This window comes from Scomber scombrus, chromosome 10 (genome assembly GCF_963691925.1).
Source record: "Scomber scombrus chromosome 10, fScoSco1.1, whole genome shotgun sequence".
Classification (NCBI taxonomy): Eukaryota; Metazoa; Chordata; class Actinopteri; order Scombriformes; family Scombridae; genus Scomber; species Scomber scombrus.
The window spans coordinates 22,248,315-22,269,000 of record NC_084979.1 but is presented as its reverse complement, the minus strand read 5'-3'; the positions used below and the strand labels follow the sequence as shown (position 1 = coordinate 22,269,000).

The window sequence follows — 20,686 nt, the reverse complement described above, 5'->3', positions numbered from 1 at the left end:
CAACAGCCACAGAAAACACTCACAACTCACATTTAGTTGTCATCTAATGTTAGTCCCTTTCCTTATAGGTGGTGACAAGCAGATCTGTTTTTATTTAAGGATTGCAGATTTGGTCAATACTTAGCTTTGTTTTGTTTTTTAACTTGCATTTGTATATGCTGTAACATTTTGGTGTATGTCTTGGAAAATAGTTTGAGAGTTATATTTCTTTATATTTACAAAATGTCCTGCTGTTCTTTTTTCTAACAGCCAAAGAGGACAGTGAACAAGTAAAGGCTGACAGTGACACTGTAGCTCCACCAAAACAATCTCCAGAGGAGCCCTCTACAGGTGCTGCTCCCTCTTCCCAGCCTGTTAGTGAACCAGCTCCACCACAGAGCCAATCTCAAGAAAAAGTAAAGGAGTCAATCAACAGTGGTGTGTCAAAGCAAAAACCTGTAGAATCAAAACCCTCTATACCACCTACTTCAACAAAATCTACTCCTCCAGTCACACAATCACCAACCACCTCAGCCTCCAAACATCATGAAACAGGGGCCCTTATGGTCACCAAGACCACATATGTCATACCAAAGAAGCAGTCCGGGCCACAGCCATCGTCCAGCCATGTGTCAACCTCAGCATCATGTCAGAAGGCTCCATCAGCCCCCACGCTGCTGAACGAAACCAGAAATCTGCTGGTGCCGCCTGCTCCCAGTGCTCCCTCCTCAAGACCCTCTCAGCCCAATAACCAGGTCAGACAGAGCATCCAGCGCTCCCTTACCAGCATCCTGGTCAAAAGGTGAGAATTGTTTGACATATATACTGTACATTTTATACATAATTCAATGAAAGCATCTGTCTTGGATTTTTTTGATAATATAATTGTCATATTGTATTGTCATAAATACATGCTATACTCTATTGATGAATTTGATATGCAAATTGCATATTAGCCCTTTGAAAAGTTAGTGATGGTGGTAAAAGTATATCATACAATAACATACTTATATCTATAGCATTTAAGAAAAAAGATACAGTTTTCAGTTTTAGGTTTAATTTTTATTTCTGTGTTATGCTAAACATAAGATTATAAGGCACCACTATTTTACAAACCAAGTACTGCACTTTTCCAAGAATGAAAGTGTAAAAATTGCATCTCAATCTGTATAAGCAGTAATGTACAAGACATTATTTGACTAACTTTCTTTTCATTTGTTAAGGGTATGTGATTGTGAGGATTTGGAGATGTCTGAGAGTGATGTTGCAAAGCTTGTTGCAAACATTGAGATGGAGATGTTCGACATATTTCGCAACACAGACAGCAAATACATGAACAAGTACAGAACTATAATGTTCAACCTGAAAGACCCAAGAAACAAGGTTTGTTCAAAGTTGATATAACATTTTTTGTGTGCTCTGTTCTTGCCATACAATTGAAATACTACTGTCTGTATTGTATAGTAGGGTTCTGTAGGAGCAACTTATTTTTTTGGCAATCTGACAATCCAGTTATTGGTTTTCTCTAGGGCTTGTTGTATCGGGTCGTACGTGGAGAGATCAGTCCCTTCAGACTGGTCAGGATGAGCCAGAAGGATATGCAGGCTACCAAGCTACCAGAACCAAGTGCAATAGAAAGACCAGAGGTAAAGTGTAGTAGGCATAAAACATAATGCTTTAATGCATTAAGCTTGAACTTATTATCAGGCCTCGGAAGGGTCCAGCACTGTGTCATAAATGGTTATCTTTCATTGTGTGTGTGTTTCTAGGTCAAGGATGCAACTGCTAAAGCAACAAGTTTGCTGCAGAAGCCTGAAGCAGTGAAGGTTGATTTGCCTAGTTTAAATCCCCCTAGGCCTGACAGAAGAACTGATAGCACGGTGTGTACCCATATCATTTGTATAAAATTGGCGGAATTGCAATTTAAAAAAATATAATCATTATATTGTTTCTTCTAACCCTTCCCATACAAACGTATCATTTCTCATGACTATGATATATTTGTGGGTTAAGTCTTTTTGTTTGTGTTGGTATGTGTTCCTTCCCAGGAACAAAAGGGAAGTCTTCCTACTCCTGCTGTCAAGACCAGAGCAAGCCAGCCAAGCCAGGGCAGTGCTGTACCAGATATTCTTTCCTGTATGCTTAAGGATACAACATCAGAACACAAAGCTCACCTCTTTGACCTGAAATGCAAGATATGCACAGGTGAATTAAAGATTGTTTGGCATTAACAGTGCAATATTTAGTAGACTTTATTATTTAATTGCCACGAGTTGTTAGTTCATTTGCTCAAAGTAGATTCTTATTCCTTCTTAGGCCAGATGCTACCTGGGGAAGAGGAGGAACCCGCAAAGAAAAAAATAAAGGTGTCTGAACCTAGAGATAAGTATTATCCTCCATGGAGAAGGTCTGCAGGAGATGACTCCCCTCTGCGGGCACCACCTGACTCACCTGATATGGATTCTCCAACATTTCCCCAAATGGACCGTTCATCCCCCCTTACCATTGACTCTCCAGTTTTGACTATAGTTGAATCCCCTGCTTCCCCCATTATGGATTCTCCAGCCTCCCCTACTTTAGAGTCTCCTGCTTCCCCTGTCATGGAGTCCCCTGCATCTCCAACTCCAGACTCCCCTAAAGCTCTAACAACAAAGAGAGCATATACACCAGTTGTGATTCCAGCTGTCTCTACAGTAACCATTACAAGGCGTGACCCTCGTACTGCTGCAAGCAGGATATCTGCTTCATCCAGTGTAACCTCTGGTCCCAATACAACCCATAACCGATCAGCCTCTTATGCCCCTCTTAAAGAGATGAGCTCTGTCTCTCCGTCAGCACCAGCCTCTTCACTACGACCAAAACAAACAATACCTAAGTCTATCTTAATGAAGCCATCTTCCTCAACAGACCCCAGACTCTATGGCACATCTTCAAGGTATTTAAAGAACCTAGGAATTAAAAAAGTGTAAGAAATGAGTGCTGTTCTGTATTACGTAGGATACATTTGAGTGAAATCAGCATAATGTGTGGATAGGATTGTTATTGTGCTGTTGTGGTTTGTATTTCAGAACAGTGATCTCTGAATCCCCCGCTGATGGTGAGACATCTCAGTTCCTGGCAAAGCAAGACATTTTGTGGAAAGGCTTCCTTAACATGCTCACTGTAGCCAAGTTTGTCACCAAGGGATATCTGGTTTCAGGATCTGCTGAAATTCTAAAAGCGGTATAAAACAAAATAATGACTTTTTTCACATACAGCTGTATCAACAAAGACCCATCATTGTCTTGGGAGCTGAAGTGACAAATATACAAACTTTTTTCTTGTGTGTAGGATCTACCTGACACCATACAAATTGGAGGACGAATCATGCCTCAAACAGTGTGGGAATATGTTGCAAAACTAAAGACCTCTGTTACAAAGGCAAGCAGTATATACAGTATTTCTTTATTTGTCATGTTCAGTAATGTTCAAAATATATCAACATTATACATCTTTTATTTTTGTTTTTTGCTTGTTAGGAGTTATGCGTGATCCGGTTCCACCCTGCAACAGAGGAAGAGGAGGTGGCCTATGTCTCCTTGTTTTCCTACTTCAGCAGCAGAGGTCGTTTTGGTGTAGTCGCCAATAACAGCCGTTCCATCAAGGATGTATATCTTGTACCGCTTAGTGCAAAGGAATCAGTCCCATCTATTCTACAACCTCTTGAAGGACCAGGTGTGCTACTGCTTTCACTTCTGTTTGTAATCTTATATAATTTCATGTATTATTTGCAAGTACCTATAATAACACCTTTAAGGCATAACAGGTTATTTTCAGCCTGTAATATTTCACGAAATGAATAATCTTTTATTTATACAGGAGTTTTTTTGTATTTTAATTTTAAAACAATTAGAATGAGTGTGGTAACAAGGGGTTGATTTTCATTACACTTAAAAAATAGACAAATGTTATTTTTCAGTTAAATGCCATCTCTCACTTTTATCTCTTAACCTTCCTTTATTATAATGTCACCATTTTTTAAATTCAAAATGTATCCAGTTCTTACTTTTTATTTTGTATGCTTTCCATTTTTGGAATTAGAACATATTAAATCTGCTGACAGCATTATTGTAATTCAATCCAACAGAATCAGTTGTTGGCTAAAAATATTAAATGCAGCAAAATCAAGCATTGCTATAAACAGTTACTTGAACATTAGCCATAAGCAGTATAAAACAAATTATATTAGTAACGTATAATAAATGTAACAATTATTTATTTACCTATTTATTAACCTCTGTGTCAGCTCAGATTTTACAATATTTATTTTAATTATTGGTATTGCAGTGCTGTCCCTAATTATTGATGGATACATTGGTGGTTGAGAGTCCTAAAGTCCTGTGCCCTGTAAGAATTATTTAAACTATCTGACAATAATTGTCAGTTAAACAACAACAACAATAACAACAACGACAACAACAACATCAAAAGGAACAGTGAAGAGTCAGTATTAAGAATTTCATTTTGAGTCGTTGAAATGACTTACTTATTTTACTTTTCTGTATTTCACAGGACTTGAAACGAACCGGCCCAATCTTCTTCTGGGTCTGGCAATCGTCCAGAAACCAAAACGCCTTGGAAGCTTGCCTCAGGAAATTGAAGAGAAGAGACCCAAAGTTCATATGTCTAAAGACCCCATGTGGATCCCTAAACCTCCAGTCCTCTATGGCTCTGACAAATTGGAGGTATTCCAACCCTATGATCCAGAGACTCCTGCTAGTACCACCCCTCCTGGTTCACCTTCCTTCCCTGGGTCACCATCAGACTCCTCCTCTTCTGGCTCCGTCACCATACCATCTCTTTTGACTTCCATTAGAGCGACTGTTTCTACCTCAGCCACTGTTGCTGTCACTCAGTCCACCTCTAATAACAATTCTGAAAAGAATCCACTACAGACTATCTTGAAGACTTTGTTTCGCAATAAACAAACTGACTCCATGGTCTCTGATGAACGTTCAACCACAACAGCAGCAACAAAAGTAAGTGCTAAGATGCTCCCATTATTTTCCCAGGCATCTGGGTCAATGGTGGATCCAATTGTTCAACAGTATGGACATAAATCCAAAGTTAAAGAGATAGAAGAAGAGGAAAATGACTTTGACCGACCATATGACCCAGAAGAGGAATATGATCCAGCAATGGGATATAGAGTGGTTTCACCACAGAGCATAGAAAAAATTAAAGCAGATTGCACTGCACTATCCGCCTCTGTAGATGATGATGTGGCCTATGATCCAGAAGACGAGACTATCTTTGAAGATATTCAAAGTGATATTGTTGTAACAAAGCCCCTTGTTCCAACTCAAATGTCAGATACTCCATCATGCCCGACACCAATTTCCACCCAAGTTGTAACACCAACTCCCACTTCCACCCCAGCCCAAACCTCTAACCTTGCTGCAGTTCCACAGAACCTCCCTACAGGCACTGTGGTTGTCTCAGCTGCAACACTTACTGAACAACAGAGGATGCTTGAGGAGCTTAATAAGCAGATTGAAGAACAAAAGCGGCAGTTAAAGGAGCAGGAAGAGGCACTTCGACAACAGAGAGAGGCTGTGGGTATGTTCATGGCTCACTTTTCAGTTTCTGATTCCCTGATGTCTCCCCCACAAAAATCTCTACCTCTCAGTCAGCTGTCATCTCAGCAGAGTGGCATAATGCAAACAGAGTCGAGGCCTTCAGAATCAACAGACAAGGCCAGCAACCTTTCAGAGGCTATGGACAGTCCAAATGTAGATTCACAAACTGTCCATCCAGATGACACAAATGCCATCTCTCATTTAAAAAATGAGACAGATACTGTTACAGAACAAGATGAAACACAGGAAAATGACAATTATTCCTCTGCTGGAGAGATTGAAGATTCTGATGTAGCTTATGATCCAGAGGATGAATCACTTTTTAATGAAATTCAAGAGGATGTATTTCAAGGAACCAGTATAAAAACTCGGGATTCATCTTTGTCTAGAGCAGGGCACAAGGGCGCTACTTCGAATTCATACCACAGCAGAAAGCAAAGACCATCACCAAAGAAGCGGAGTCACCGTGAAAGGGACCACCATAGAAGTCCCTCAAGAAAATCACAGCGGCGTTCACCTTCACATTCCCGGAGACGTAGAGAAAGGGATAGACACAGAAGAAGTGAAAGGGACAGGTCAAGGCATGGAGCTAGAGACCCGTCTGAACGCCAGGCTCGCCATCGTAAAGAGCATACTACACACCGCCGTTCGCATGGGCGTAGAAGGTCCCCATCATCTGCCAGACAAAAAGACTCTGTGTCCCTTTCACCAAAACAACATAGTGGATCTTCCACTCCTACCATTGAGAAACCAAAGCATGTAAGCGGCCAGCTTAATACTGCGTTAGACCCTGTTGTTGGACAATGTGTAGAAAGTAACACAATACCTTATACACCAGTTACTATAAAAAGTGACCCTGATGGACATCAGTTAAAGTGTAATCTTTTTGATACTACAATTCCACAACAAAAGGGCCTTGAGAAAGTCTTTTCACATGCACTTCTTCACAATGTCAAGCTTGAGATTTCAGAACCACCAAAATCCAAAGAGCTTCAAAAACACTCAGTTAGTGACCATGTCAACACAGGTACTAGTTCTTCAACACAGGTGGATAAACCCCCTGAACAAGAAACTGTGCTTAATAGCAAAATTGAAAGTACGGTTCCACTAAGAGAAATTGATCCCCCCATTCGAGATTCTCCTGAGAGCCCTGATCCAGACCCCCGGTTTGTGCAACCTATCAACATAGGAAGGAGTGAATCTGTTAAGATTGAGGAAATCAGAGATCCTGAGAAACATATTAGTGGGTTGATGCCACTAATCAAAATAGAAAACAATTGTCTGCCTATTGGAGTTCAAGCAACACTGTCCAAAATACAGTGGCCTACTGTTGAAGGCACAGACAAACAGACAGAAGGCGAATGTACAGACCTAAAGCATCCAGAAATACTGGGTCAAGGGAGGGCACATTCAAATCCAGCTACAGGAGTAGGTATTCAGGGTTCAGATATTAAATTCCCAGGACCAGATATTAAAGGCCCTGGACATAGAAAGTCACAGATAGATTTAAAAGAAACAGGAATTAGATTTCCTGGGTCTGATATCAGAAGTCTAGACATGCCTAGCATAAACGCGAACCTTTGGAGTCTTGAACCACATACACAAGACCAAGCTGTAAGCAGTCAGAAGAAACATTGGAGGGACCCAGAGATGCAGAATGCAGAGTCAAGCATGAAAGATCCAGCTATTCACTGCCCTTCGAGTCTGGGTACAAGGGAGGCAATTGTAGTAGATGAGAGGAGAAGCCAAGATGTTAGTTGTCTACAGAAAGGTTTGCTGAGTCTAAAAACAGAAGAGCAGAGACAGGCAGAAAAAACAGATGGCAGACCAGGTGTTATGGATACAGGGGGTCCACAGACACAAGGCAAGGCTCCAGATATTATAGGAAGAAGTAGACACCTAAAAGATATAGATGACAGTCCACATACTGGTGGTATGAGGGCTTTAAGTGTAAGAGATCCAAGTCCAGATATGAGAAGTGCAGATCCATCTTTTAGGGGTTCAGGAATAGTTCAAAGGCACTCAAGGCATGATGGCAGTCCAGTTTTAGAAGAAAGGGGCCCTCAGAATAGGGGTTTTCAGCCACATGGAAGAGATGCGGACTTGAGCAAGAGGCATAGCAGTCGAGAAAGGAGTTTAGATTCAAATGCATCTACAGGTTCAGAGAGCAGAGTTGTAAGAGCATCTCCAGCAAGGACACAGGAAAGGTGTGGACCACAAAGAGGACGAGATGTACCCATGAGAGGACAAGGGCCAAATATGAATTATCAAAGTGCTGGGTCTAATATGTCCTGCTTTCGACAAGACAGAAGTGGGCATAGAGAAGATTTCAAGGAGCCATGGTCAGATATTGGGGTTGAAAGTAATGTGCATGGCCCTGACATGAGAGAATCAGAAGACATGCATAATTTAAGAAGGACAGATATGAGAGGAATAAGTTATATGGGGCCAGGTCAAGATTTAGGTAGTATGGGTGGCTCAGATACAAGAGGTGATAGAAGTTCCAGGAGTTCAAGTACAGAAATTGGAGAAACAGGTCCAAATAAGAGGGATGAAGGCATGCAAGGAAGAAATATACCGACTCCAAGGCTCGAGAAAAGAAATGAACAAATGGGTCAAGAAGACAGAGGTCCCATTCCAAACATTACAAATCAAGATTGGAGAGATTCAAGACTAGGTGGTGTATGCCCTGATATAAAGGATGAGAGAATTCAAAATAGAGCTTTGGGTCCACATATGAGGGATCCAAATTGGAGTAGTCCAGCATCAGACATAAGAGATGACTGGAGAGGGCCTGATAGGAGAGGATCAGGGTCAGTTAGAGGAGAGCCATTTATACAAGACAAATGGAGAATCCATCAGTCTGACAGGAAAAGCCCAAACATGGAGAGCCAGGGGCCTGACAGAAGAAGTGCTGGAGGCCTGGACTTTAGAGAATCAGGGCCCGAAATGAGAAATCCAAACATGGAGGGCCTGAGGCAAGACAGGAGAGGAACAGGAGGCCCAGACTTCATGGGACCAGGGTCTGAAAGGAGAGGCCCTGATATGGAGGTCCCAGTGCATGACAGGAGAGGACCAGGAGGTCCAGATAACAGTGGACCAAGATCTGAGAGGAGAGGTCCAGTTATGGATGGTCTAGGATCTGGCATGAGAGGACCAAGGGGTCCAGACTTTGTGGAAGCAGGGCTTGAAAGGACAGGCCATGAAGGTCCACATTTTAGAGGACCAGGACCTGAAATGATAAATCCACCTATGGAGGGTCCAAGACCTGACATGAGAGGACCAGCAGGTCCAGACTTTAGGGGACAGTGGCCTCAAAGGCAAGTCCCTGATATGGTTGGTCCAGGGCTCGGCAGGAGAGAACCAGGAGGTCCAAATGTCTGGGGGCCAGGACCTGATAGGAGAGGACCTAGAGGTCCAGATTTCTGTGGACCGGGGCCTGAAAGGACACATTTATCTATGGAGGGTCCTGGACCTGAGAGGAGAGGACCTGGAGGTCCAGATTTCAGAGGTCCAGGAACTGAAAATACAGGTCCTGCCATGGAGGGCCCAGGACCTGACAGAAGAGGGTGGGGAGGTCCAGATTTTAGTGGACCAGGGTATGAAAAAAAAGGTCCAGTTATGGGAGGTCCAGGGCCTGACAGGAGAAGACCTGGAGGTCCAGATTTCCAGGGACCAGGGCCTGAAATGAGAGGTTCTTCTATGGACCACCAAGGGCCTGATAGGAGAGGACCAGGAGGTCCAGATTTCTGTGGACCAGGGCCTGAAAGGACACGTTTACCTATGGAGGGGCCTGGCAGGAGAGGACCGGGAGGTCCAGATTTCAGAGGACCAGGAACTGAAAATACAGGTCCGGCTATGGAGGGTCCAGGACCTGAAAGAAAAGGACGAAGAGGTCCAGATTTCAGTGGACCAGGGTCTGAAAGGAGAGGTCCACCTATGGGAGGTCCAGGGCCTGACAGGAGAGGACCTGGAGTTCCAGATTTCTGGGGACCAGGGCCTGAAATGAGAGATCCTTCTATGGACTATCAAGGGCCTGACAGGAGAGGACCAGGAGGTCCAGATATAAGAGGGCCTGTGTACGAAAGGAGAGGTCATATGGAGGGCCATGGACCTCACCGGATGGGACCAGGAGACCAAAACACTGGTGGACTGGCTCTTGACAGGAGAGGTCCATATATGATGGGTCCTGGGCCTGACTTCATAGGTCCGGGGCCACACAGTAGAGAACAGGGAGGTCCACATTTCAGGGGTCCTGGACCAGAAAGTGGACATCTTAATATGGAGGGCCCTGGGCCAGATGGAAGCGGTCCAGGCATCATGGGACCAAGGCCTGAAAGACCAGGTTCTGGTGTGGAGGGTTCGGGGCCTGATAGGACCGGACAGCGAGCACCAGAATTCATGGAAGCAGGGCCTGATGGAACAAGACCATGTATGGAGGCTCCAGGGCCCATCAGGAGAGGGCCAATAGGTCCAAACATGAACAGACCAGGGCAGCATTCAGGTCCAAACATTGAGGCCCCAGGGCCTGATGGAACAAGACCATGTATGGAGGCTCCAGGGCCCATCAGGAGAGGGCCAATAGGTCCAAACATGAACAGACCAGGGCAGCATTCAGGTCCAAACATTGAGGCCCCAGGGCCTGATGGAACAAGACCATGTATGGAGGCTCCAGGGCCCATCAGGAGAGGGCCAATAGGTCCAAACATGAACAGACAAGGGCAACATTCATGTCCAAACATTGAGGCCCCAGGGCCTGATGGAACAAGACCATGTATGGAGGCTCCAGGGCCCATCAGGAGAGGGCCAATAGGTCCAAACATGAACAGACCAGGGCAACATTCAGGTCCAAACATTGAGGCCCCAGGGCCTGATGGAACAAGACCATGTATGGAGGGTCCAGTGCCCATCAGGAGAGGGCCAATAGGTCCAAACATGAACAGACCAGGGCAAAATTCAGGTCCAAACATTGAGGCCCCAGGGCCTGATGGAACAAGACCATGTATGGAGGGTCCAGGGCCCATCAGGAGAGGGCCAATAGGTCCAAACATGAACAGACCAGGGCAACATTCAGGTCCAAACATTGAGGCCCCAGGGCCTGACTGGAGAGGTCCAGAAGGCCCAGATTTTAGGGGACCTGGTCCAGAAAGAAGACCTCCAAATATGGAGGGAACAGGACACAGCAGGAGCTTTCCAGGAGGCCCACAGTTCAGTGGTCCTCAGCCTGAAAGGAGACCGCCAGAAATGGGGGGGCTAGACTCTGATAGAAGAGGTCCACACTTCAGAGGAGTGGGGCCAGATAGAACTGTTATGGAGGGTCCAGGGCCCAATAGGAAAGGTCCAGGAGGTCTAGATATGGAGAGCCGAGGATCTGACTGGAGAAAATTAGGTGGTCCAGACATTAGAGGCCCAGGCCTCAGACAGAGAAGTCCAAATATAGAAAATCTAAGACGGGATCTAAGAAGGGATGACTGGGGAGGGGCTGACTTTGGAGGGTCTGAACCTAACCAAGAAAGTCCAGATATAGAAGGCCATGGACCCGATAGAACAGGTCGAAACTTGATAGGTCCAAGGCCTATAAGGAGAAATACAGAAGGACCAGGGCCAGAGGGGAGAGGCATGGACATGGAGGAACAATGGTCAGATGGAAGAGGGCCCTACATGGGGGCCAGGGGAAATGATAGAGAGTGTTCAGGAGATGAATGGAAAAGACACGGCAACAGAGATCCAGGGCCTGTTCAAGGAGGTCTAGATGAGCAAGGCCAAGAACATGGTAGGGAAGGTCCTTACAATGAATGGAAAGGCCCTGGGTGTATTGAGCCAGGGCCCATATGCAGGCCTAATATGCAATTTCCAGGGCACAGGAGAGGTCCCAGAGATGATTGGAGTGGTCCTGATTGTAGTGGTCCAGGGCCTTTCCAGGATGATCCAGATAAAATGTGTCCAGGGCCTGGTAGACGAAGACCAGGAAATGATTGGAGAGAGCCTGATAGAGGGGGAGCTGGACCAAACAGAAATGGACCTGATTTTTTCAGAAGGGAAAGAGATCCAGATAGAGGACAAGGCCATGATAGCGGTCCAGGCATGAGAGGACCAGGGTCAGATATGAGGAATGACAGGAGGCAGCCAGACTTCAGGGGGAATATGAGAGGGCTAAACATGGAAGGACCTGGGCCTCATAGAGGAGCTCCAGATATGATAAACTTTTGCCAAAACAGAAATCCAGATTTAAGACAGCCAGGCCTTGAAAACAGAAATTCAAATATTGAAGGTCCAGGGACTGACGGTAGATGTACAGATCTTCAAGTGCGAGGATCTGAAAGCCAAGGTGTGGCTATGGAAAACCCTAGACCAGGTAGACAAGGATTTGAAAATGATTTTAGGAGGGAAAGGAGAGGTCCAGGCATGAGAGGGCTGGGGCCTGATCAAACAGATATGATGGGCCCAGACCCTGAAAGTTTAGATGTAAGACAAGGATCTGGGAGGTGGGATACAAACACTGGGGGACCTGGGTCTGATAGAAGAGGTCCAGACTTTGGTGGTCAAACAACCAACAACAAAAGAAGAGGCCCAGAGTTGAGATGTTCAAATATGTCTGCACCACCTAATTTCAATAGAGGGAGTCATCAGGATACCCAAATCCAAGGCCCTAATGATCAGCATCCTGCACAAGTCAATAGGCCCCTAGATCCAGCTCCAAACAATGGAGGACAATCATGCCCTGGTTTTGAAAACCAACAAAATCAGCAAGCAGTAAAACCCCAGAGACACAGAGCTGCATTACTTCCCACTCCAACAGAAGGTCTCATACGTTTTCCAAATCGTAGGATCAACAGTCCTGATGTTTTCAGCCCAAAACAAAAACAATTTGGCCACCCAACAGACAGGGAGTGGAATAGAGGTAGACCAATGAGTCGAGAAAGAGAGTTGGTCAAAGAGCAAAGGCAGGAGCAGGAGCAAAGTCCTGCTGGTAAGTTAAGCATACCTGTAGAGGCAGGTACAGGAGGTGGAGAAGAAAAAAAGGAAGAGGGTAATGCCTAATAAATACTTATAAAAGCAGTGTTAAACCAAGTTAGACACAGGCTGATACTAGACCGGCAAAAACATAGAATAACACACAGTGAATGTATTTTGTTCAAGGGGAATGTTTGTCCATGTCATATTAAAATCATAACATGACCTACAGGCAAAGCCATGCGAAAGATATTATAGCTTGATATGGACATGCTCAGAGGCATTTCAGTTTATTATGTTCTAGTTTGTCTATTTCAAAGTAGATGTGTTTATTTTTGTTGTTTGATTATGACTAAATGCCTCTTAAACCTAATTGATCACTTGTAAATTCAAGTCATGCATCTCTTGGAAACAGTCAGAAATGCAGAAATGTTTTGTGTACATTTTTTTGTTGTTGTTTTTTTTTTTACATAGCCATAGTGTCAGTTAAGTAGCCTTTATCTGACATTTATGTTCTACTGCTGATAAAAAATAATGGCTGTTCTTGTTCTTTAAGAATGCAACGTTAATAAAATGACATACCTTTTTAAATCTGTATTTAGTTTGATTTTGTCAACAATATTTTTTTCCACAGCTATTTGAACAGTACTCACACCTGTTACTAAGATAAGCACTGCGATAACATTTTGTAGAATATGATTAATTTCTGGTTCATACATTCTAGAGCCACACTTAAAAACCCTATGCTAAGATGTCATCTACATGAAATGGAAAGAGTTTTTCTAATAGCATATTGGGTTGGATGAGGTGTAGTCTATTTCGTCTCTTCACAAGCAATGTCTATAAAAATGCATGACAGTACAAATCCATTGTATGTCGGCTTGGTGCAAGGCAAGAACCTGAAAACAGACATAAAAGCTGGTTTGTAATATTTTTAGCTATGTAATTAATATCAGTGGATCAAGAAGTATTCACGGACTAAAATGAAAAAAGGAATACCACAATTGAAAAATACATTCAAAATCTGTCTTGAATGTTAGTATGGTTAAGTACAATATGTACAAGTGTCACCAGCATACAGAACAATTATCCTGCTAGTACATTCATGAGTAAATATTATTTTACTTTTGTAGTTGGTCAAGCTCATTTTAATTACTGTTGTGTAGTTGATAACAACGTATGATACTTTATAAGCAAATTAAGTTTTGTGTCAATCTGCAAAGTAACATAAACTACAGCTGTCATATAAATGGATTAAGTAGTGTAATATTTGTCTCTGAAATTTGGTGGAGTAGAAGTATGAGGTGGCACAAAATATAAAAACTAAAGAACCTTAAAATTGTTCCTATATACAATATTTGAGTACATAGTACACTAATACTGTGAAATTCCTTCTCTGAATATATCCATATAAAGGTTAAGTATAATGACACAAAAAAGTTTTTTGTTTGCTGTAATAATTCCTCCTGTCCAAACTGGTCATATTTCAGGTTTCCTTGGACAGTGTTACCGTGGTGAGGACATCTATAGTCTCAAAGATAGGGAGTTTTCCACAAGAAAGGCGTAAGTTTGGAAGGTTTTCCACTTGATTTGACCAACCCAGACTGCTGAGTCCTCATGTTAGCTTTATTATGATTTAAATATATTTTTGCATAGAACAAAGACTGGGTTTAATCCCCCATCACTGATTTTGAAATGGCTTTAAGAGGGGATCTCTTCACAGTAGACAGGAGGAATGATAACAGCATGCAAAACTTATATATATATATATTACTCTAGTGTGTCATGTAGATATAATTGTCTACAATCATTAAATTGCAGTATGCAGTCATATTTCCTCAATAACATGGGTTAAAACTAGGGTTTTGAGGATAAACCACTGTTGTTTAATTAGTTTTCACATATATTTCTTAATGGCTGTTCCTATGACAAGCAGGTGGGGACAGATTAGCAAACAAGGAAGAGGGAAGGGGGAGCCAGGGGGACCTAGTCTGCTTGTGGCAATATTGTCCCCAAGCCTCCACAGCCATCTGCAACGCTCATGGTGCACCAGAGGGGGGCAACACCATCCAGTTGAATCTGGTCCCTCATCAGGTAAGTATACAAATTGTGCTTTAGCCACAAGTCACAAAAACATCCAGTTGTAGTAAATCACCACTGTTACATATTAGCCATATTGCAATCACTAACTTCCTAGCTACTGAATGATCATGAATAACTTAATGGGTCTTCTGGTCTATCTATTCAGCATAGGAAACATGACCTTGGACAGTGTTGGACATTTATTCATATTCATATTATTCATATCCACTATGATTTTTAGCTCTCTTTTTTAATGGAGCTGTTAACAACTCAGGCATCTGAAATGTGAACTACACACTGTTTTTTGTTAGACTTAAAAAGCCAAAAAGGTTGAAACCACTGGTTTCATCTTTCACATCTATCTATCAGCAAAAACATAAAATACACAAACACACACACACACACCTCACAATATGTAAATTATACTGTAAGTATTTTTGTTAAAAAGGTTAGAAAGACACTTTGTGTTATTTTGCTAAAATGTTCAAATAAACTGAAACAAGCCCTCCTTTGACAGTTTTCAGTCCAGCCATTTTCAGTGGACATTGAGAAGCTGCTGGAGGTTGATAGCAGTACACCTATGTCTGTAGTAGTCTAATAGTAATTTTAATACTACTAGTAGAAATACTCAAGTGAAGTAATTGGTAAGTATGTTGTAATTTACTTCGAAATGGGGTTTAAGCACAGTGCTTGATTAAATGTGCTTAATTACTTTCTGATTTTAAAGAGCTGTTTATAGTATTTCTGATTTCTTTTCTTTTTTAATAGACATATTGAAAATAAACAAATTATAGAATATGTACATACTTTAGATGCATATTCCCATTTTCAAGATTTTAACAATACACAAAAATAATAGAAATAAAAACACACAAAAACCAAAACAAAAAATAAATAGATCAATTAAGTAAAAAAAAATAACAACAAAAACAACTACAATACTACTACTACTGTTAGTACTACTACTACTAATAATAATAATAACCCACTCCCTTACCTCCCCCCACCCTATGGTACATAATTCAAAATCATTTGGTTTATATTAAGGTAAAAAAAAAGCAAAGAAAAAAAAAAGGATTGACATAATTACTTACAATAAACAATACAATAAAGAAAAATACAATGAAGTCCAGAAAAAAATAAGCCAAAATAAACAGACAAAACAGTCATTAGGATCTAATAGTTATATTCAAGAAGAGGAGCCCCAGGTAAATTCATAATTCATGTTTTTTTCCTGACAGAATACAATATTTTCTAGGGAGTACTATAGGATACAAGCTCATTGGTCCAGTGTTTCTGCGCTGGGGACTGTTCAGATTTCCAGTTTTTAAGTGTACTTTTTTTTTTTTTGCTGCAGTTTTCCCCCTTTTATTTATTTGCACAATAATAAGACAAAAAGCAAAAGATAAATAGATAACAACAAAAGAAAGGTGCAAGGTAGCGGCAAGGGCGAAAAAGGGCTGATAGGGCCTCTACCTACAGTATATTATGCAGAATTCACAAGTTAGATTGAAAACAAGTTACTATGAAATAGAACAAAATAATAATAACAAGTAAAAAATAAAGAAAAGTATTGTATAATAATAGTAATAAATAAAACATACTTTAGAATTCAGAATCAATATTTCTGACACATTGTTATTTTCATCCTGTTAATTAAAAAAAACAATAACACATTTTTCTTGAACTCATCCTTCAGCTCTGATCTCACCAACGACCGGAGCCGTACTTGAACGTCACCTGTCACCGGCGGGCACTCGGCAGGATTTGACATCAAGTAAGTTAAAGACCTTAAAGAAAGGTCAATATACAGAGCTGAATATTCAGACTTCAGCCTTAAAATATTTGGGCCGCTAAGTAATTGATGGATGAAACTATATGAATCGTTTTAACATGGGAAGGGTTTTATATAGATGTTAATTTAGCGTGCTAGCTTTATGTCAAGTCACGAGCTAACTGCTTTAGCTAAAGTTGACCTACTCACACCTTACACCATGAAGTTATAAATGAATTGTTTAATATCAACACCATTTGTTAGTTTGTTGAAACTATCTTGAAAAATAGTATATGGCACGTTTAAAGAAAAAAACAAACCAATTAAATAAAAGACTCCACAGCACGTTTAACATTAGCTAGTTGATGTTGGCTAATAAGTTATGTGGCCTGGTTAAATTAAGTATTCAGATCCTTAAGTTAAAGTACTAATACAGCAATGTAAAAATACTCCATTAGAAGTAAAAGTCCTGCAGGAAAAATCCTACTTCTATATTAGCAGCAAATTGTAGTTAAAGTATTGCAGTAAAAGTAGTGGTTTGGATACTCAAGACAGATATATTATTATTATATATGAGATCATTAGATTATTAATACTGAAACATCAGTGTTAGAGCAGCATGTTACTGTTGTAGCTGCTGGAGGTGGATCTAATTTCAACTACTATATATACATTTAGTTTAGTCCAGTGATTTCCAACCTAGGGGTCGGTCCCCTCCTAAGGGTTATCAGACACATCTGAGGGGGTCATGCGATGATTAATGGGAGAGGAAAGAAAGTTCTGAAAAGTTTTTGGACTTTTTCTCTAATATTTTATTTCTGGTGAAATATTGGATAATTTATTTATGTGAAGAGTTTAGAGGGAAAAAACACTTTTTGGTGGAGCTGTTAACAACTCATAGACATCTGAAATGTGAGCCCGACTACACACTGCTTTTTGTCAGACTAAAAAAGCCAAAAAGGTTGGAAACCACTGGTTTAATCTTTCACTATGTGTTGTATTTTAAAAAACGTATGTTATCCATTGTGTCAAATCTTCATCTGAAAACAAACTAAAACTGTCAAATAAATGTAGTGGAGAAAAAAGTACATGATTTCCCGCTGAACTGTAGTGGAGTGTAAGTATAACGTAGGATCAATTGGAAAAACTCAAAGTACCTCAGAATTGTACTCAAGCACAGTACTTGAGTAGATGTAATTAATTTACACCACTGGAGAAGTAAAACATTTCTTTTGATCTCCATCCCATTTCTAGGATGTCATCCTTTCCCTCATCTTGTAAAACCATCCACGTATCGCCTTCACCCCCCTCCAGAGAACATCCCTGTGACTCTGTAGGAGTGATATTGAGCCAAGGTGGATGTTTGACATACGATCAGGGACAGATGATGGGACCTGAGCTGGGCCTGATGGAGATGACAGAGGTTGAATATACACACCTTCAGCACCTTATCCAAGCCCAGATGGAGGCACAAGCTGCTCCTCCAGATGGTCCAGATGTCAGATCTCACCCTGCCGCAGTGATGTCTCCCTTTCCAACCACTCAAGCTATTGACCTCTCGACTTCGACTGAGGAACACTGTCTGGTGATGCCAGGAGAAAGTACACCAGCGTCTTATGGAGAGGTCCCAGGTTTTGTGCTGGCCAGAATCAGAGGGGAAAACGGTCCAACTGACTCACCCACTAACAGTAGCATACCATCGCAGAAGCGATCCAGATCCGCTGCTAGAGTTTGCTTGGAGAAAAGGTTCAACACCATGTGTGCTGACATACCAAGACAGCAAGATATTCAGTCAGCAGCTCTAAGCAAGTACGTTTCACTGATAAAGCATATTAATGTTTGGTACTAATGCTGAGACCCCATTTTTATGGCACGTGAAAAATCTCTGTTGTGTTTCAGTTTTCTGACGATGTTTCAGCAGTCAGCAGAGGCTCAGGAGGCAGTCATTCATCCTCAAATGCAGAAGTGGATGAAAACTGACCGAGCAAATCCTTTTGAGGTTACCAGCCCATACGTCGGGGGTGTATATAACCCAGTCACAATGTGTGGCCAAGTATGGTGAAAAAAATATTTAAATGCATTTTATCATAGCTTTGTAGTGTAATACAGTGTTTAATCCTTTTTTTCTTGTGTTTTAATTTCAGGTGATTGGCCATATTCCTCACATGGTTGAACCAAACAAGCATCAGGGTTTAATCATCCCCAAGAGTTTTGCATTTAACTTTCGCCCAGAGCGGGTTGTTACAAAACCTCATTTTACCAGCAGCAGCAACACAACAGGAGAGCAGCAGTTGGTGCACACAGAAAGTAATAATCAGTATCTTATTTCAAAAGTTTACTGTGCTATACTACTGTGTAAACACATGCGTAAGTTTGTGTCTAACACATGTTTTTTAACAGGTGATTTGCAGACACCTGTTGCCTCCAGGAAGCACGGTATCGCCCACAGCTCTCGACCCGTGAAGGCTGCTAAGGCTGCCCTAGACTCAGCTGGAGATTCGGAGGGTGGCAGCAGGAAAACAGCGCGATCTTGTATCTCACTCAGCCAGCGCAGGGAGAGACACAACAGCAAGGAGAGAGAACGCAGGTGAACAGCCGTTGTTAACAGCTGAAGGTGTCTCTGCACCTTCTACAGGGTGTGACATGCTCTTATAAAATACTTATGCAATGTATACTTATTGTCTTTTCAATTACAACTTGATGTTTTCTTTCTGGGTTGTGTATATTACCTCATGTTACAGTTAGTTAGTTTAACATTTTTAAGTATGTGTTCTTTGGTCAACCATCACTACAGATTACACCGTCTTTTACTCACTATGAACTTTTCCCTAAATAATAAACACTTATTTTTTAAATTTAGTGGGGAATAAATTGAAATTTCAAATTGTTTTTTCACCATTATGTACAGTTTTTTTGGTAATTTATACATCTGTCAAAGGCGGGAATGTTTTTTTTTTTTTTTTACAAAAAGTGGTTTACATGCTGTGGACATTTTTGTGCCATAGTGGGAGCTTTGAGGGCATTACATTAGAGCTGAAATTATAAGGCGATTAATTGATCAACAGAAAATGTATCTGTAACTAGTTTCAATCAATCATTTAAGTCATTTTTTTAAAGGCAAAATGATCAAACAGCTGATATATGCCTATTTATTTATTATTTATTTCTTTATTTGTCTTATATGATAGTAAATTGATAATTTTTGAGTGTTTAAGCGTTGAGTTATTTGAAGACCTCATATTGGACTGTAGGGATTTGTAACAGCATTTCCCAATTTTCGTACCTTTAATGACGAAGCGATGAATTGATTAATTTAGAAACTAATAAACTGATAATGACATAGTTGCAACTGCATAACTTAGACACACATTTCAGCTTTACTGTTTACTGACCTTTAGACTTAGAGCTGTTGCTTTACACAATAAAAAGAACCATCATCATCATCTATACTTCTTTAAACTGAAATTGATCATTTTAGGTCATGTATATTTGTTTAATATGCAGACTTTGTTAGTTATATGGTAATTAAAAGTAAATTAAACATAGTCAAAGAGATACAGTATTATTTCTACTATACATTGCTGAGGCATGAGGCTATAGGACCTAAAGTCTGAGAGTCACAGGTCAGTAAAGTTTGAGACGTCATCATCAGAAAAAACATCAGCATTATCTATACTACTGTGCAGGAAGAGGATTCGTTTGTGCTGTGATGAGCTGAACATGCTGGTGCCATTCTGTGATTTGGACACAGACAAAGTCACCACCTTGCAGTGGACCACCACCTTCCTGAGATACATCAACAAAACGTATGGAGACACTTTCAAAGAGGTACGGTTGTGTGTGTGTGTGCTGGAGTTAAAACATGTGAAACATTTTGGCTTTTTCATCCTGCAGCTGAATTATTTGTAACTAGAAACCCGGGCCTGGAAGATGAGAGCTTAATTACACTGAAACAAATTAAAACAAGCCCCGATGTTTCCGACCACATTGTGCTGACAGTGTGCAACACCACCACCACCTGGAGTAATGGAGAGGGGCAAACTAGATAGGCACACATTTACTACAACAGCACTAGTATTATCTCTAATTAACAATAATCAGATGTACTCGTCTTTACAGGAGTTTCAGAGTGCGTTCAACGATAAGAAAGGACTATTTCTTAAATCCAACCCCTCTTCAGGCCAGGACCCATTCCAGCGGGAGATGGACGAGACACTGAGCATTCCTCTTGCAGTAGAACAGTGACCCTCTATCACCATTTTTATCTATTAAATCAGCC

General features: G+C 41.3%; 2 protein-coding genes across 2 annotated transcripts in view; both read left to right on the top strand.

Annotated features, from left to right (window-relative positions):
- The window catches only part of LOC133987209 (uncharacterized), a gene marked incomplete in the record, with an annotated part of 29,929 nt that extends 16,793 nt beyond the window's left edge, over nt 1-13,136 (top strand). The window contains 10 exon segments of the mRNA XM_062426498.1: nt 250-781; nt 1,203-1,362; nt 1,509-1,625; nt 1,749-1,859; nt 2,028-2,184; nt 2,296-2,914; nt 3,048-3,201; nt 3,310-3,399; nt 3,498-3,693; nt 4,531-13,136. Of these exon segments, the coding sequence (XP_062282482.1) occupies nt 250-781; nt 1,203-1,362; nt 1,509-1,625; nt 1,749-1,859; nt 2,028-2,184; nt 2,296-2,914; nt 3,048-3,201; nt 3,310-3,399; nt 3,498-3,693; nt 4,531-12,638 (10,244 nt within the window).
- A 3,264-nt stretch (nt 13,137-16,400) lies between these two features.
- Nucleotides 16,401-20,652, top strand: LOC133987219 (transcription factor-like 5 protein). The gene is made up of 7 exons (XM_062426514.1): nt 16,401-16,410; nt 17,662-18,216; nt 18,307-18,460; nt 18,552-18,714; nt 18,808-18,994; nt 20,094-20,235; nt 20,527-20,652. The coding sequence occupies exons 2-7, from the start codon at nt 17,663-17,665 to the stop codon at nt 20,650-20,652; spliced, it is 1,326 nt and encodes a 441-aa protein (XP_062282498.1). The 5' UTR covers nt 16,401-16,410; nt 17,662.
- Nucleotides 20,653-20,686: the final 34 nt, after the last annotated feature.

Coding starts and splice junctions, on each gene's coding strand:
- LOC133987219 (XM_062426514.1), top strand. CDS start 17,663: ATGTCATCCTTTCCCTCATCTTGTAAAACCATCCACGTATCGCCTTCA. Junction 18,461..18,551: donor CAGTCACAATGTGTGGCCAA/GTATGGTGAAAA, acceptor TTTTAATTTCAG/GTGATTGGCCATATTCCTCA. Junction 18,995..20,093: donor AGCAAGGAGAGAGAACGCAG/GTGAACAGCCGT, acceptor ACTACTGTGCAG/GAAGAGGATTCGTTTGTGCT.